At 33.1% G+C, this 16,810-nt stretch overlaps 1 protein-coding gene across 14 annotated transcripts in view; it reads left to right on the forward strand.

Annotated features, from left to right (window-relative positions):
- Positions 1–16,810, forward strand: part of GPHN (gephyrin) — a 628,070-nt gene that overhangs the window by 337,646 nt on the left and 273,614 nt on the right. For all 14 annotated transcript variants that reach the window (XM_030319344.1, XM_030319345.1, XM_030319348.1 and 11 more), the window contains one exon: positions 4,040–4,134. In XM_030319344.1, the coding sequence (XP_030175204.1) occupies positions 4,040–4,134 (95 nt within the window). The remainder of the gene's footprint in view (positions 1–4,039; positions 4,135–16,810) is intronic.

Raw genomic sequence — 16,810 nt, forward strand, 5'->3', positions numbered from 1 at the left:
GCAAGTTCTCAGAGCTATAAAATTATTGTTTATAACACCCTTTTTTTGCAACTTGAACAGTCTATGAAGCACTTTCTGACTTTAATGTGTCTTAAAAGTGTCTTTGATAAAAAGATCACAATAAGTGGTTTTCCCTAGGTGGTTTCATAGTTTAGAAAGTATTTAGCAACTTTCATAGTTTAGAAAGTATTAAGAAGTTAAATATGAAATGTTTTATTTAAAGAGAGTGGCTAAATCCAATTAAACCTCATTATTTTGGATTCCACTAGTTCAGAAAAGGTTATATGTGAAGTAGGAATATAAACTTCTCCTACTGCTCAAGGAAACAAAGATAATGTATAAGAAAGTTAGAAACAATTTAATTAAAAAATGTCAAACTTTTAATGGCATTCTTTTTTGCCACTCATTATGAATAGCCTATTGATAATGAATGCTTGTTACCTATTCATTAACAGGCACAGATAAAGCTACACTTATTAAAACCATTCTTCTGTTTCTATGATCTACTAATTTAGACACAATTTTCTCATTTCCTCTAAATTAAGTTTTATTCCATTGCTCTTTGCCACCTTCTTGTACCTTTTCATTTATGGTTTATAGATGTTTTTACCCGGCTCTTGCCCTGTCGTCCACCTTCCAACTCCCACTTCATTTGGCTGCTTGTTCCTTTTAGATCCAGTGTTTCAGTATTCTGCTCCCTGCCTCCCACTTGCCAGTGTTCTTACATTTAGGTTCTTGCTCTCCATTCTCTTTCCCCTCATCTTTGCTTCTCAACCACTGTTTCTAGGTTTCATTTCTGGATTTTTGTATGTTTCCTATTTTCTAACTGGTATAATCAATCAAAACTGCAAGGAAGTAAGGTGGATTAGAAAGAAGAGGCACAAAGAGAATTACCATGTATTGAATGCCTATTCTATGCTAGGTTATTGACTTGTATCATTTAGTTCTCCTAAGATGTAGGTATGTTTCATTATTATCTCCATTTTATTCATAAATACACTGAAGCTCCAAGAGGTTAAATATTTTGTTCTAATTCACAGAGCAACTATGTGATAAAGCTGGGTTTCAAACCTATATTGGTTCATTTATTCATTCTTTTATTCAACAAATATTTATTGAGTACACATACTATATGTTGAGCACTGTCCTAGGTGCTGCAATACATCCAGCTCTTACTCTCATGAACTGTAACTGTTGTGTCACTGTCTGACTTCACAGATGGTGATCTTTCTGCTATACTAAACAGCTTTAGAGGAAGAGAAAATACAAAGGAAATAGAAGGGCTCTAATGTTTTATGGAAAAGATAATATTTGATATAGATGTAAAAAAAGGACTGTTCTGTGTGTTATTTAGAAATATCTTGTGTGTATGTATGCATATATATGTGTGTATATATATATATATATATATATACGCATCCTTCAAAGAATTCAGAAATTAATATTGTTATCATTCTTTTCATTGGTTTCATTTTTGTTCAACAAGAGAATTATAAAAAATGTATATATCCAATCAAAAATGCTGTTTTGTGTTTAGTCCTAGAAAGAGTGTGACACTTCTGCACTCACCACTGTAGACACCAGTGCCTTTTAGTGGCGTCACCAAAGTATCCGGTTTTCTTTTATGTTCTAAAACAAGCAAAATTTGTGTCTGGAGGCCCAGATTATCTAGACGGCTTCACCATTAATTGTCCTCCCTAAATTACATTTAGAAAAAGATGAAGACCTCTGTGTAAAGAATACATTTATTCATCCATCCATTCATCATCCATATATTTATTAATACTCTGAAAAGATATTTAGGATGGTTTGCCCAAATACATGAAACAAAAATAGACCTTTTAATAGAATAAATGTGGGAAAATAAGGAAAGGAAAAATAAGATGAAATTAGGTTGTGTTCTCTACTAAAAAGGATACACAGATTTGACTCTTCTCAAGGGTAACTGATTCATAAGCATCATAATTAAAAACAAACAAACAAACAAAACTGGTAGCCCAGGGGAGTACCCATTCCTAAGTATGACACTTGAGAGAAAATTTCTCATATAGCTCCTCCTAAAGAGGATCACAGTGCAAAGTGGTATACGATGGCCTTAAATACTTCCTAATATAAATCCGAGTTTCACTGAGCCATTTCATTGGATCCAGTTGCATATAGTAAAACAATTCTTAGAACAGTGAGAAGAGGCATTGTAGGTAGACCACTGTGGTCCAGCCAAATCCAGTGGTTTATTTTAGAGAATCTATAAAAATTAGTGAATTACATCTCTTGTAGATAGTTCTCATTTACAATTTGTCAATCAGGTTTTCATGTGGTAGGTGATGGTGAATTTACACACTCTTAGAAGTTTGTTTTATTCACTACTGTAACATCAATTCTAGAATACTACCTAGGGCATATTAGATGCTTAATAAATATTTGTTGCGTGGATGGATAAATGTTTTTGAGGTATCTGTTTAAGTGAAAGACTTCTCAGCTATTTTAATATTTTCTTCCTTTGTCCTTAAATAACGTATGCTACTATACTTTGGAGTACACCATCTTTATATGGATCCCAAATTCATTAAATGTTGAACATTGTTTACGTGACTTTTTCAAGCAGATGATGAAGTAAATGTTAGCCCTGTCCAAAGAATTCTTTTAAGATTGTTCTCAGGAATATGACATACTTGATTTTTAAGACTCTAAGATTTACAGTCTCTAAGTAAAGGTTACAAACATCAATAAAGCAGTTTATCACATGGAAATAGTGTTTCTTCTCAGGAGACCTCAGAATCATACTAGAAAGCTGAGTTTGGAAAACCAAGGAGAGATTCTGGATAATGCTAGCTTGGCATTATTTTAACTATATATTTAAATAAAAGTAATTAACTCCCAAACTTAGGAATTTAAGAATTTCCTTTTCTCCTGCCTGCTGGCCCTCTATTTTTAAGGCAGGTTTTATTGAAAGACATTATGGTAGTGTTAATTTTCCTTTAAAATTTCTGCCATTGTTAGATATCACGTTATGCTGGGATTCAGTGGACATATGCTGGGATACCTGATACAGTTCAATTATTTTGCCAAGTCCTTGACCTAAATTTTGCCGGAGCTACAATCTGATTTAGTACTGTCCCTCTACTTCTAATAAAATATTAAAAAATTAATCTTTCTCTATATTCCTCCATAATTTATCTTTTATTTCATTTGCCTTTCTTCTTCTGTACTGGAATAGTTTATTTTGCAAACTTTATTCCTGTATTGCTCCCAATTACTTTAAATTACTTCATATGTAGAAACAGGATTAAGAATACATTTAGTCATTTATTTCACTCCCAACTTTGAGCGTTAAACATATCTTTACCATCACAATATGATAAATATGTATCTACTTTGACCTTTAGAAAGTGAAATTTTCCTGTCTAATTCACTTCAGGTTTAACTACTCAGTCTTAAAAATGCCCTATCTTAAAACATCTATTGTATAGTTAAAACCTATCACTCCATTAATTGTTTTTAAAAATACTAAGATAATTTATATTGAAAATATGAAAGATGGTAAATTTAGTTTTTCTTCTACCCAAAACATGAGAAAGTTAACTTGGTACTTCCTGAGTTCCTTTTAATTGTATCATAAAATCATAGAGCTAGGACAGAAACAAAATGATCTCAGGTTTTAGGGATTAATTATTTCATGTGTAATAGACAAAGAAAAATACCCAGATTTCTTGCACTGTGAAAATCATCGAGCTATTATAACAATCTGAGATTTCATTTTGAAATTTAGGTTTTTAGATGAGACTTGCATCAAATACCTCTGAATTATAAGAAATAAGAAAGGTCTGCTAATATATAAACGTTCCCTGGATGTCCTGGTTGTCAGCTTTTATTCAGAAGTCCCAAAGAACTGAGTCTCAATAAATACAATGTTTGGGAAACTACAAAGTATGGTTTATAGAAAGCATGATTTATCATTATTTTTAAGTTAACTTTACTACTCTGCATTCCTTCTTTTTGGCTTATTTCACTCAGTTTGCTATTTAATCTTTAATTACAGGCCACAAAAGAAGTAATAGAACGGGAAGCGCCAGGGATGGCCCTGGCAATGCTGATGGGATCACTTAATGTTACACCTCTGGGCATGCTCTCTAGGTAAGAAAGTCACCAACATGTTGCAAAGAAAATTAATTCCATACCACTAATCACTACAGTAGTCTTATTAATATGAGAAACTTTAGCCAATAACACTTAAATTTGCTCCCTTTTTCCCTCCAGAGTTAAGAGTCTTAGTATCCTGTCTAGATAAATCTTAACCAGTTTCCTTCAAGTTTTTTTTTTCACATATTATCTTTAAACTTTTAGAAAATATTAGATTATGCTAAAAGTTGTCAATCCTGACCCAGAGAAGAGTGCAGTTTATTAAGATGTAAAATTATTTTTGTATGTGATTATTTGTAATCATCAATTAATATTCATTAATTGTCATTAAATGCTAATTTAATAATCGTAAACAGAATTTTTTTTTCAGTAAGTTATTCTCATATGTTAGAAATTTTTAAATAGGCATATTTATGTGTGGTCATAAAAAGCTAAATTAATATTATTAGTGTTTTAAGTTAGCATATTTAAAACTGTGCCTTTGTTGACATAGATGTTGACATCCTTTCTCTCTGATGTTTTAGTTATTTGTTATTGTTTTAGTAACTTAGATTAAAATCTTCTTTAATGAGGACAGCATACATCATTTAAGTTAAAGACAGAAGTATCAACTTAGTGAGAACCTGTTGACTTAATGACCATTGATTAATAGACAGTTGATCTCTGAGCAATCTAAAAAAATACACGACAACATTATAATTTAGGGATTCATAATCATCATGTATAGCCATTTATTCATCCTGTGTACAATATGAATACAAAACTAAATATATCTATGTAACGGTAACACATGGAATATGAATCATAATGTCCTTTCTGTTACTTAGACAGGGTTTATATCCCATTAATGGCAGTTACTTGAAGCACAGCTACAGGGAAATGTGAATGGGTCATTATTTACTATATTCTCTTTGCTGTGACATGTACTATAACATTTAATTTCAGTAAGAGCAAAAAAGAATTATAGTAGCATGTAGAAATTGTAAATTTAAAAGTCCATGCTGATCTTTAAGGAATTTGCATTGATTCTTTTAAGCTGTTCTTTTTTTAACCATATCTACATTTCTGAGGTCAAGGGTCACATTTGATCCCTTTTCTCTGTGGAATTAAGCAGTGGCCTTTGGACATAAAAGAACACTTTGTTGGCATACAAGGAATATGGTCAAGAAAAAATTAAACTTCATCTCTTGTTGATTCTTTTATAATAAAAATCTAATTGAGCAGAAATAATAATGCTCTATTTGCCAAGCCCTGTATTAACCATTAGGGATACTAAGGATAGAGAGAAAAATAAGGCATAATCCTCACCTTAAGGATCCCAGAGTTTACTTGGAGAACTTGTTCTTTGCAACTGTTAAGGTAACTCTTTAAGTTCAATATAGCTTTTTTTATCCAGTATAGAAATATCACTTTCCGTCTTATTGAAAGATTTTTCTGGATTAATTCCTCTTCTACCTTCTGAATCCACATAATTCCTGAGCACTGGACTATTGAGTGAGTAGAAATTTAATCAGCAGGAGGTGATTCTAAGTACTTTGGAATAAGTCTATCGTCTTTATGCTGAAGGCTTTGAAAATTAAAATAATTACACAGGATGGTAACAGATTCTACTTGCTTTTCTTTCTGTTCATTGCTTATTTAATGGAGAGTTTATTTACAAGTTTAAAACAGAGATAGTAGTCTGTGTGTATCATGCATAAAAAATTGTGGAATATTTTCCTAACTGTTCATTTTTTGTGAGCAAGGCCTTTTTTCAAGGCCTTTTAAAAATATTACTGTCTTAAAACAGCCATGATTATATTGATGTTTCCTTTCTTATATCATTGTTACCTTGTATGTACTTTGGGCTTTGTACATGCTTCTGTTATAGCACATGCTATATTGTAATTATATACTTATTTGACTGTATTACCTAATTTGTATAAAATCCTTAAGAACAGGAGCTTTATCACATTCATTTTTACATCCTCAGACCCCAAAACAACTTCTGACACATAGTAAGTACTCAAAGAATGTTTATTATTATGATTATTGTTGATAAATCAGTGTTTCATGCTCATTCTATATAATTTTTTTCAAGGTAAAGTAATACAAGTTGTTGCCTTCCTATTTTTTTATCTCTAGAAAACAGCATTAAATAAAAATAATTTTCTAAATTTCTAAATCTGCTTAAAATGGTTTTTATCTATTTGATTAACTAAATAAACTCAAGTTATACAACTTGTAACTTATAACAACTTAGTTACAAGATAGTATCAAGTAATAGTTAAGAGCATCATCTCTGAAGCCAGACTGCTTGGGTTCAGTTCTGACTCTACTACTTACTAGCTACTTAACATCTTTTTTGTTTTCATTTTCTCATGTGTATATGAACATGTTAATAGTAACAACCCTTTTGGATTGAATCCATATAAAGTGCTTAGAACAACAACTGATTCATAATAAGTCTTATTTAAGTGTTGATCACTGCTGTGGTGTTTTATTGGTTGAGAGCATGACAACGCCTTCAGTAGCTTTTCTTCATAGTAGTTATTTCATCTAGAAATATCTTCATTCTACCTTCATTCTTGAAGGATATTTTCACTAGATGTAGAATTCTGGATCAACAGTTATTTTCTTTCAGCACTATAAAAAAAACATTATTCCACTGTCTCCTGGCTCTATGTTTCCTACCAAAACTTAAGTGATTCAGAGAAAGCAAGGCTAACAGGGAAAGCTATAGCTGTAAAAGCTTACATTTAAAAAAAAGGAAGATCTCAAAAACAACTACATAACATTACAACTTAACTAGAAAAAGAACAAATTAAACCCAAAGCTAGCAGAAGGAAGAAAATAATAAAGATTAAGACAGAGATAAATAGAATAGAAAATGTAATGACAATATAGAAATCAACTAAACCAAATACTGACTCTTTGGAAAGATGGACAAAATTGAAAATTTTTAGCTTATATTGGCTAAGAAAAAAAAGAGACAAGACTCAAATTACTAAACTCAGAAACAAAAATGGGGACATTACTACCAATTCTATAGAAATAAGTACTATAAGAGAGTACTATTAACCATTGTATGCCAGTAAATTGGATAACCTAGATGAAATGGACAAATTCCTATAAACACAAACCCTATGCAGATTGAATCAGAAAAAAATAGAAAATCCAAATAGATCTGTAACAAGTTAGATTGAATCAGTAATCAAGAACCTATCTACATATAAAATGGCTGTATCAGATGTCTTCACTGGAGAATTCTACCAAACATTTAAATGTGTTTTTCTCCTTTATCTTACAACTGTGGTATATTACCTTGATTGCTTTTCATATGCTGCACCATCCTTGCATTCTAGGGATAAATTCCACTTGGTCATGGTGTATAACCCTTTTAATATACTGCTGAATTTGTTTTGCTAGTATTTGTTGAAGATCTTTACATCAATGTTCATAAGGGACACTGGCCTGTAGTTTTCTTATCTTGTTCTTTGTCAGGCTTTGATATTAAGGCAATGCTGGCCTCATAGAATTAGTTAGGAAGTCCCTTTTCTTCTGTTTTTTGGAAGAGTTTGAGGAGGAATGGTGTCTGTTTTTCTTTAAATGTTTGGTGGAATTATTTAAGCTAATTGTAGATTGGCATGCAACTGTAAGAAATACTGCTTAGAAATGCCATGCACCTTTATCAGGTTTTCCCCAATGGGAACAATTTGTAAAACTAGCACAAAATTAAAATCAGCATATTAACATTGATGCAGTGAAGATAAAGAACAATTCCATCACCACAAGGATTCTCCCGTTGTCTTTCTTTTGCCATACCTACCTATCTCCTACCCAGCCTTTCTGTCCAAATCTTTGACAACCACTAATCTGTCCTCCATTTCTCTATTTTGCCATCTTGAGAATTTAACTAAGTAGAATCATGTAGTATGTAACCTTTTTGATTGTTTTTTTCCATTCAGCATAATTCCCTAGAGACTCAAACAATTGTTACATGAATCAACAGTCCACTGGTTTTTATTGCTGAGTATTATTCCCTGGAATTGATGTATCATAGTTTGTTCTACCATTTTTCTATTGAAGGACATCTGGGTCATTTCCAGGTTTGGCTTTTATGAACAAAGTTACTCTGAATTTTGTTTGCAGGTTTTATTAACAGAAAGTTCTGTTTTTCTGGGATAAATACCCAGAATACAGTTGCTGGGTCATATAGCAGTTATGTGTTTACTTTTATGATAAACTGCCAAATTATTATCCACAATAACTGTACCATTTTATATCCCCACCAACAATGTATGAGTGATTTGTTACATTTACATTATGGTTCCCTTTTGGTAGTGTACATCCTATGTGTTTGGCAAATGTATACTGACATATATTCATCTTTATGGTATCATACAGAGAATTTCACTGTCCTAAAAATCCTTTGTGCTCTGCCTATTCATCCCTCTTTCCTTTTCAGTACCTGGCAACCACTGACCTTTTTCCTGTCTCCATTGTTTTGACTTTTCCAGTATGTCATCTAGCTGGAATCATATAGTATGTAGCCTCTCTAGATTAGCTTCTTTTGCTAAATAATATGCATTTAAGCTTCCTTTGTGTCTTTTCATGACTTAATAGCTCATTTCTTTTTAACACTGAGTGATATTCCATTGTCTGGATGTACCATTTATTTATCCATTCACTTACTGAAGGTCATCTTGTTGCTTCCAAGTTTTGGCAGTTATGAACAAAGCTGCTGTAAACATCCATGTGCAGATTTTTGTGTGAAATTTTGGTGAATAAATTTATAGTGAATAAATTTTCAACTACTTTGGGTAAATATCAAAGAGCAGAATTGCTGGATTGTCTGAGAAACTGTGATGTCTTCCAAAGTGGCTACATCATTTTTCATTCCCACCAGCAATGAATGTAATTTCCTGTTGTTCTGTGTCCTCAACAGTATTTGGTGTTGTCAGAGTTCAGAATTTCAGTCATTCTTTTTTTTCTTTTTTAAGATTTTTTTTTAGGTAATCTCTGCACACAATGTGGGACTCAAACCCACAACCCCGAGATCAAGAGTGGCGTGCTCCACTAACTGAGTCAGCCAGGTTCCCCAAGTTTTGGCCATTCTAATAGATGTGTAGTGTTATCTAATTATTGCTTTAATTTGCATTTCTCTGATGACATATGATGTTGAACATTTTTTTCATATGAATATTTACCATCTGTATATCTTCTGTAATGAGTTGTCCGTTAAGGTCTTTGGCCCATTTTTTGGGTTGTTTGTTTTATTATTGTTGAGTTTAAAGGATTCTTTGTACATTTTGATTAATATTTCTTTATCAGATGTGTCCTTTGCAAATATTTTTTCCATTCTCTGACTTGTCTTTTCTAGACATTGTTTTTCATAGTGCAGAATTTTTAATTTTAATGAAGTCCAGTTTACCAATTATTTCCTTTACGGATTGTACCCCTAGCATTGTATCTAAAAAGTAATCATACCCAACTCATCTATGTTTTCTCCTGTGTTATCCTGTAGTTCTCTAGTTTTGTATTTTCCATTTTGTTCTATAATCCATTTTGAGTTAATTTTTGAGAAAGATGTAAACTCTATGTGTGGATTCATTTTTTTCACATGTACATGTCCAGTTGTTCCATGTACATGTCCAGTCTATTTATTGAAAAGACTATCTATGCTCCATTATATTGCTTTTGCTCCTTTATCAAAGATCAATTTACTATATTTATGTGTTTCTACATTTCTGGGTTCTCTATTCTGTTCCATTCATCTATTTGCTGTTCCTTCACCAGTACCACACTAGCTATAACTTTATAGAAGGGAATCAGAGTCCATATGTATAAGTCTGCTAACTTTATTCTGCTTCAATATTGTGTTGACTATTTGGGATCCTTTGTCTCTCCATAGAGAATGTAGAATCAGTCTGTAAATATCCATAAAACAACTTGCTGGGATTTTTATTTAGATTGCCATTGAATCTATAGATCAAACTGGGAAGAACTGACATCCTGATGATATTTACTTTTCTTATGTATAAACATGGAATAGGAACTTTATTTAATTCTTCATTGATTTCACTCAGTCTGATAGCTTTTGTTAGATGTATATAAGTTTTTCATTTGGGGGGCTGCTAATGTAACTGATATATTTTTCATTTCAGTTTCAGTTGTTTATTGCTGATATATAGGAAGATGATTGACTTTTGTATTTTAACTTTGTATTCTGTAACCTTGCCATAATACTTCTAGTTCCAGAAGTTTTTTTCTTGACTCTTTCAGATGTTTTACTTAGATGACCATGTCATATATAAAGAAAGGTAGTTTTGTTTCTTCCTTCCCAATTTGAATACCTTTATTTCCTTTTCTTGTCCTATTGCAGTAGCTAAAAATGTCAGGTATAGTGTTGAAAAGGAGTGGTGAGAGAGGATATCATACTTGATCTTACTAAGCAAGCTTTGAAATTTCACCATTGAGAAATGTATTGGATGTATGTTTTCGTGGATATTTTTTATCAAATTGAGGATGTTTCCCTCATGCCCCTCTATTCCAGCTTACTGGGTTTTTATCACAGTGGGTGTAGGATTTTGTCAAATGTTTGTTCTGCATCTATTGATATGCTCATGTGACTTTTCTATTTTTTGCCTGTTGATGTGATTGATGGATTATATTAATTGATTTTGAAATGGTGAACCTGCCTTGCATACTTGGGATTAATCCTACTTGGTCATGGTGTATATATTTTTTTAACATTGTTGGATTCAATTTGCTAATATTTTGTTGAGGATTTTTGCAGATATTGTGTATAGGTTTTTTCTTCTAATGTCTTTGCTTGGCTGGTATTAGACTAATACTAGCTAGCCTCATAGAATGAGTTTGGAAGTATTCCCTCTGTCTCTATCTTCTTTAAAAGATTGTAGAGAATTGGGGTAATTTCTTCCTTAAAGGTTTGGTAGAATGCACTATTGAATATATCCAAACCTGGTGCCTCCTGTTTAGAAGATTTTTTTTTAATGTTCATTTATTTTTGAGAGAGACAGAGACAGAACGCGAGTGGGTTAGGGGCAGAGACAGAGGGAGACACAGAATCCAAAGAAGGCTCCAGGCTCCGAGCTGTCAGCACAGAGCCCAACACAGGGCTTGAACTCACAAACTGTGAGATCATGATCTGAGCCGAAGTCGGACGCTCAACCGACTGAGCCACCCAGGCACCCCTAGAATATTATTAATTAGTGATTCAATTTCTTTAATAGAATAGGCCTATCTAGATTGTCTGTTTCTTCTTATGTGAATTTTAGCAGATTGCATCGTTAATATAATGGTTCATTTCATCCAGGTTATCAAATTTATGAGTGTGGAGTTGTTGTAAGTATTCTTTTATTATCTTTTTAGTGTGCATAGAAACTGTAGTGATACCCTCTCTTTTATTTCTAATATTAATAATTTGTGTATTCTTTTTTTTTTTTTTTACTTAGCCTGGCTAGAGGCTTATTGGTTTTATTTCTCATTTCAAAGAACTGGTTTTGGTTTTGGAGATTTTCTCTGTTGATTGCCAATTTTCAGTTTCACTGATTTCTGCTCTAATTTTTGTTATTTCTCTTCTGCTTACTCTGAATTATTTTGCTTTTATTCTATTTTCTTTTTCTTAATTTTTTTTAATGTTCATCTATTTTTGAGGAAGAGTGAGACAGAGTGTGAGTGGGGGAGGTTCAGAGAGAGAGGGAAACAGAATCTGAAGCAGGCTCCAGGCTCTGAGCTGTCAACATGAACCCCAACATGGGTCTCGAACCCACAAGCCATGAGGTTATGACCTGAGCCAAAGTCAGACGCTTTATCCACTGAGCCACCCAGGCGCCTCTATTTTTCTATTTTTCTTAAGGTGTAAATTCAGATGATTGATTTAAGATCTTTATTTTTAGTGTTCAAGGCTATAAATTTCCTTCTAAACCCTGTTTTCTCTGCATTTCAAAGTTCGAAATTTCTCTCTCTCTCCCAATTTTTTTTTTTTACTTTTCATCTTTGTGTCTTATTTTATAACTAGAAATTTGTATTTCTTAATTCTCTTCAGCTATTTTGCCAATTCCCTCACTCCCTTTCATTTTTGTTTAGGTCAAAATATTTCAGGGGCGCCTGGGTGGCGCAGTCGGTTAAGCGTCCGACTTCAGCCAGGTCACGATCTCGCGGTCCGGGAGTTCGAGCCCCGCATCGGGCTCTGGGCTGATGGCTCAGAGCCTGGAGCCTGCTTCCGATTCTGTGTCTCCCTCTCTCTCTGCCCCTCCCCCATTCATGCTCTGTCTCTCTCTGTCTTAAAAATAAATAAACGTTGGAAAAAAAAAATTAAAAAAAAATATTTCAAAATTTCTCTTGGATATTTCTCCCTTGAAGTGTTATTTCTTTTCTTTTCTTTTCTTTTCTTTTCTTTTCTTTTCTTTTCTTTCTTTCTTTTTTTTTTTTTTTTTTTTTGACTCAAGCATTATTTCAAAGTGTGCTGTTTAATTCCACTGTGGTCTGAGAGTAGACACTGTAGAATTTCTATCCTTTTTAAATTTGTTAAGGTGTGTTTCATGGCCCAGAAAGTGGTCTACCTTGGTGAATGTCTCACATGAGCTTGAGAAGAATGTGTATTCTGTCATTGTTGGATGAAGTAGTCTATAGATGTCGATTATACCCAGTGTTTGATGGAGTTGTTGAGTTTAGGTATGTCTTTACTGATTTTCTACCTGTTGTATGTGTCCATTTCTGAAATAGGGGTGTTGAAGTCTGCAACTATGATAGTGGGCTTAATTTCTTCTCTTTGTAGTTTTTAGTCTTTGCCTCACATAGTTTGATGCTCTGTTGTTAGGTGACCGCTTGTTAAAAACATGTTTTTTTGGAGAATTGACCCCTTTATCATTATAAATGTCCTTCTTTAGCACTGGCAACTGTCCTGGCTTTGAAGTCTGCTCTGTCTCAAACTAATATAGTTACTCCTGCTTTATTATTATTATTATTATTATTATTATTATTATTATTATTATAAATGTTAGCATGATAGGTTTTTCTATATATATCCATTTACTTTTAATCTATATTTATATGTTTAAAGGGGGTCTCTTGTAAACAACATATAGTGGGGTTGTGTTTTTAATCCACTCTGACTCTCTCTGTCTTTTAATTTTGCATTTAGACCATTGACATTCAAAGTGATTATTAATATAGTTGGATTAATGTCTCCCATATTCAATACTGTTTTCTATTTGTTGCCATTCTTTGTTCCTATTTTTATCTTTCACTTTTTCTGCCATTTGTTTGTTTTAATTGAGCCTTATATATGATTCTGTTTTTTCTCCTTTCTTAGCATATCAATTATACTTCTTGTTTTACTTTTTTTAGTGGTTGCCCTAGAGTTTACAATATACACTTACAACTAACCAAGTCCACTTTCAAATGGAATACCTTATAATTACACCTTGTAATAACAAAATTATCCTAATTCCTTCCTTCCTCCCATCCTTTGTATAACTGCTGTCATTCATCTCACTTATATACATAAGGATACATATACACATAAAATATATACATAAGCATATATAATGAATATACTGTTGATCTTATCATTTTGAACAAACTATTATATGTTAGATCAATTAAGAATAAGAAAAATAAGTTTTTATTTTACTTTCATTATTCCTTCTTTTATGCTCTGTGTAAGGACCTATATCATTTACCTTTTCTCTAAACAACTTCTTTTAACATATCTTGCAAGGCAGATCTACTGTCAACAAATACCTTCAATTTTTATTTGAGAAGCCTTTATTTCTCCTGCACTGCTAAAAGGATAACTTCACAGTGTACAGAATTCTAAGTTGGTTGTTCTTTTCTCTCAACACTTTAAATATTTCTCTCCACTTTTATCTTGCTTGCATGGTTTCTGAGCAAAAGTCGGGTTAATTCTTATCTTTGTTTCTCTTTACATAAAGGTTTTGTTTTTCCTCTGACTTTTAGGATTCTTTCTCTTTGATTTTCTATAGTTTGAAATGATATGTGTAGGTATAGTTTGAGGTTTTTTTGTTTTTTGTTTTTGCATTTATCCTATTTGGAGTTCTCTGACTATTTTGGTGTCTGACATTAATTTGGGGGAAATTCTCAAGCATGTTTTAAGTATTTCTTCTTTTCTTCTTCTAGTATTCCCATTACACACATGTTATACCTTCTTTAGTTGTCCCACAGTTCTTGGATATTTTGTTTTGTTTTCAGTTTGTGTTCGTTTTACTTTGCAGTTTTCAAAAGTTCTATTAATATATCCTCTAGTTCAGAAATTATTTTCTCAGTTATGAGCCCATCAAAGGCATTCATCATTACTGTTCAATTTTTTTTTTATGCATTTCTTTTTCATTCTTTCATTGGATTCTATCTTTCTGCTTACATTGCCCATCTGTTCTTGCATGCTATCTACTTTATCCATTATAGCCCTTCACATATTAATCTTATTTTAAATTCCTGGTCTGATAATTCCAACATCCTTGCCATACGTGGTTCTGATGTTTGCTCTTTCACTTAAAAATTTTGTTTTTACCTTTTAGTATGCCTTGTAATTTTTTCTTGGTAGCCAGACATTGTGTACTAGGTAAAAGGAACTTGTTTGGTTTCTTTAGATTATTTTTTAAGGTTTTATTTAAATTCCAGTTAGTATACAGTGAAATACTTGTTTCAATTGTACAATTTAGTGATTCAACACTTACATACAATACCTGGAGCTCATCACAAGTGCCTTCCTTAATTCCCATCACCCATTTAACCCATTCCCCTACCCACCTCCTCTCTGGTAACCATCATTTTGCTCTCTATAGTTAAGAATCTGTTTCTTGGTTTGCCTTTCTCTTTTTCTCCCTCAGACTCATTTGTTTTGTTTCTTACATTCCTCATATGAGTGAAATCATATGGTATTTTTCTCTGACATTTCACTTAGCATGATACTCTAGTTCCATCCATATCATTGCAAAGGTCAAGATGGCATTCTTTTTAATGGCTGAGTAATATTTGTGTGTGTGTGTGTGTGTGTGTGTGTGTGTGTGTGTGTGTGTAAACACATCTTTTTTATCCTTTCATCAATCATTGGACATTTGGGCTGTGTCTATAATTTGGCTAATTTGTAGATAATGATGGTATAAACATTGCAGAGGTATGTATCCTTTTAAATTAGTATTGTTGTATTCTTTGCATAAATAACGTAGTAGTGATTCCTGGATCATAGTGTAGTTCTATTTTTAACTTTTTGAGGAACCTCCATATTGTTTCCCAGAGTGGCTGCACCAATTTGCATTCCCACCAACAATACAAGAGGTTGCCCCATTTTTCACATAAAAGGAACTGTTTTAAATAGGCCTTTAGTAATATGGTGATGAAATTTGGGAGGAGGGAAAGTGTTCTGTATCCCTACATCAGGTCTCTGTACTTTAGTGAACCATTGCCTCTGGACTTTGTACCTCACAAGTGTTTGTAGTTTTTTTCTCACCACTACCCCCCAACCTTAGGTGGGACAGCATGGCTAGAGGGAGCAGGAGTGGGGTATATTGTGTCTTCCAGGTCAGTTAGTCTCTGATAATATCCCAGCAGATTATGCTCTGGTTAACTAGTTACCTCTGAAGGCACGCCTTGTTAAGAAGAACAGAGTGCTAACAGTGTTTCAAAATGGTTCCTTTCTTCTCCCCTTGCTGGAAGCACAAGGATTTTTCTTCAGTATCTACTATAGGAACCTGGTTATGCTCCTGGAGGTAAATCTCACAATATTTTGGAGGGTCCCCTATGACTAGGTCCTCCTAGAATTTTTAACTTCCACTTGTCCATACTGAGCATCCAGCAATTCATTAATAACAACTCAGGTTTTCCCACCTCAGCACTATTTCTTGCAGCTGTTTCCCTTGCAATTCTGTACTGTGGTAAGCCAGAACTTCCTGTATTTGCTTGTTGGCCTCTCCAGTCATGGAGACAGCAGTTTGCCCTGTGTCTCCCCTCTCTTACAGATTCAAAAAGAGTTGATTTTTCAGTCTGTTCAGGCTTTTACTTGTTAGTAGGATGGAGTGACAATTTTCAAGCTTCTAACATGAAGTACTGGACACAAGAAACCTGTAAACAGTATTTTGTTTTAATTTTTTTAATTTAAGTATAGTTAACATGCAATATTACATCACTTTCAAGTATACAATATAATGATTCAACAACTTTATACATTATTCTATGCTCATCACAAGTGTAGCTACCATCTGTTACCATACAACAATTATGTATTCCTTATACTGTACCTTTCATCTCTGGGACTTATTCATTGCAATAGCTTGAAACTTGTACCTCCCAATCCCCTTCACTCATTTCATTCATCCCCGTATTCTGCTACCCTCTGGCAACCACCAGTTTGTTCTTTGTAGAAATATAATTTGTATACTGATCTTATGTACTGCAGCCTTGATTAAATACTAGTGCGATCTAAGAGGGTATTTTTTGTTTTGTTTTAAGAGTCTTTCATCATGTCATCTGTAAATAGGAGCAGTTTTATTGCTTCCTTTCTGATCTGCCTGCCTTGATTCTTTCTTTTCTCTTGCCAGTTGTACTGACTAGAATTTCCACCACTGTGTTCAGTAGCCATGATGAGAATGGACATCCTTGACTTTTTCCTGATCTTACAGGAAAAGCTTTCAGTCCTTCATCAATT

The sequence above is a fragment of the Lynx canadensis genome, chromosome B3, assembly GCF_007474595.2.
Source record: "Lynx canadensis isolate LIC74 chromosome B3, mLynCan4.pri.v2, whole genome shotgun sequence".
Taxonomy (NCBI): Eukaryota; Metazoa; Chordata; class Mammalia; order Carnivora; family Felidae; genus Lynx; species Lynx canadensis.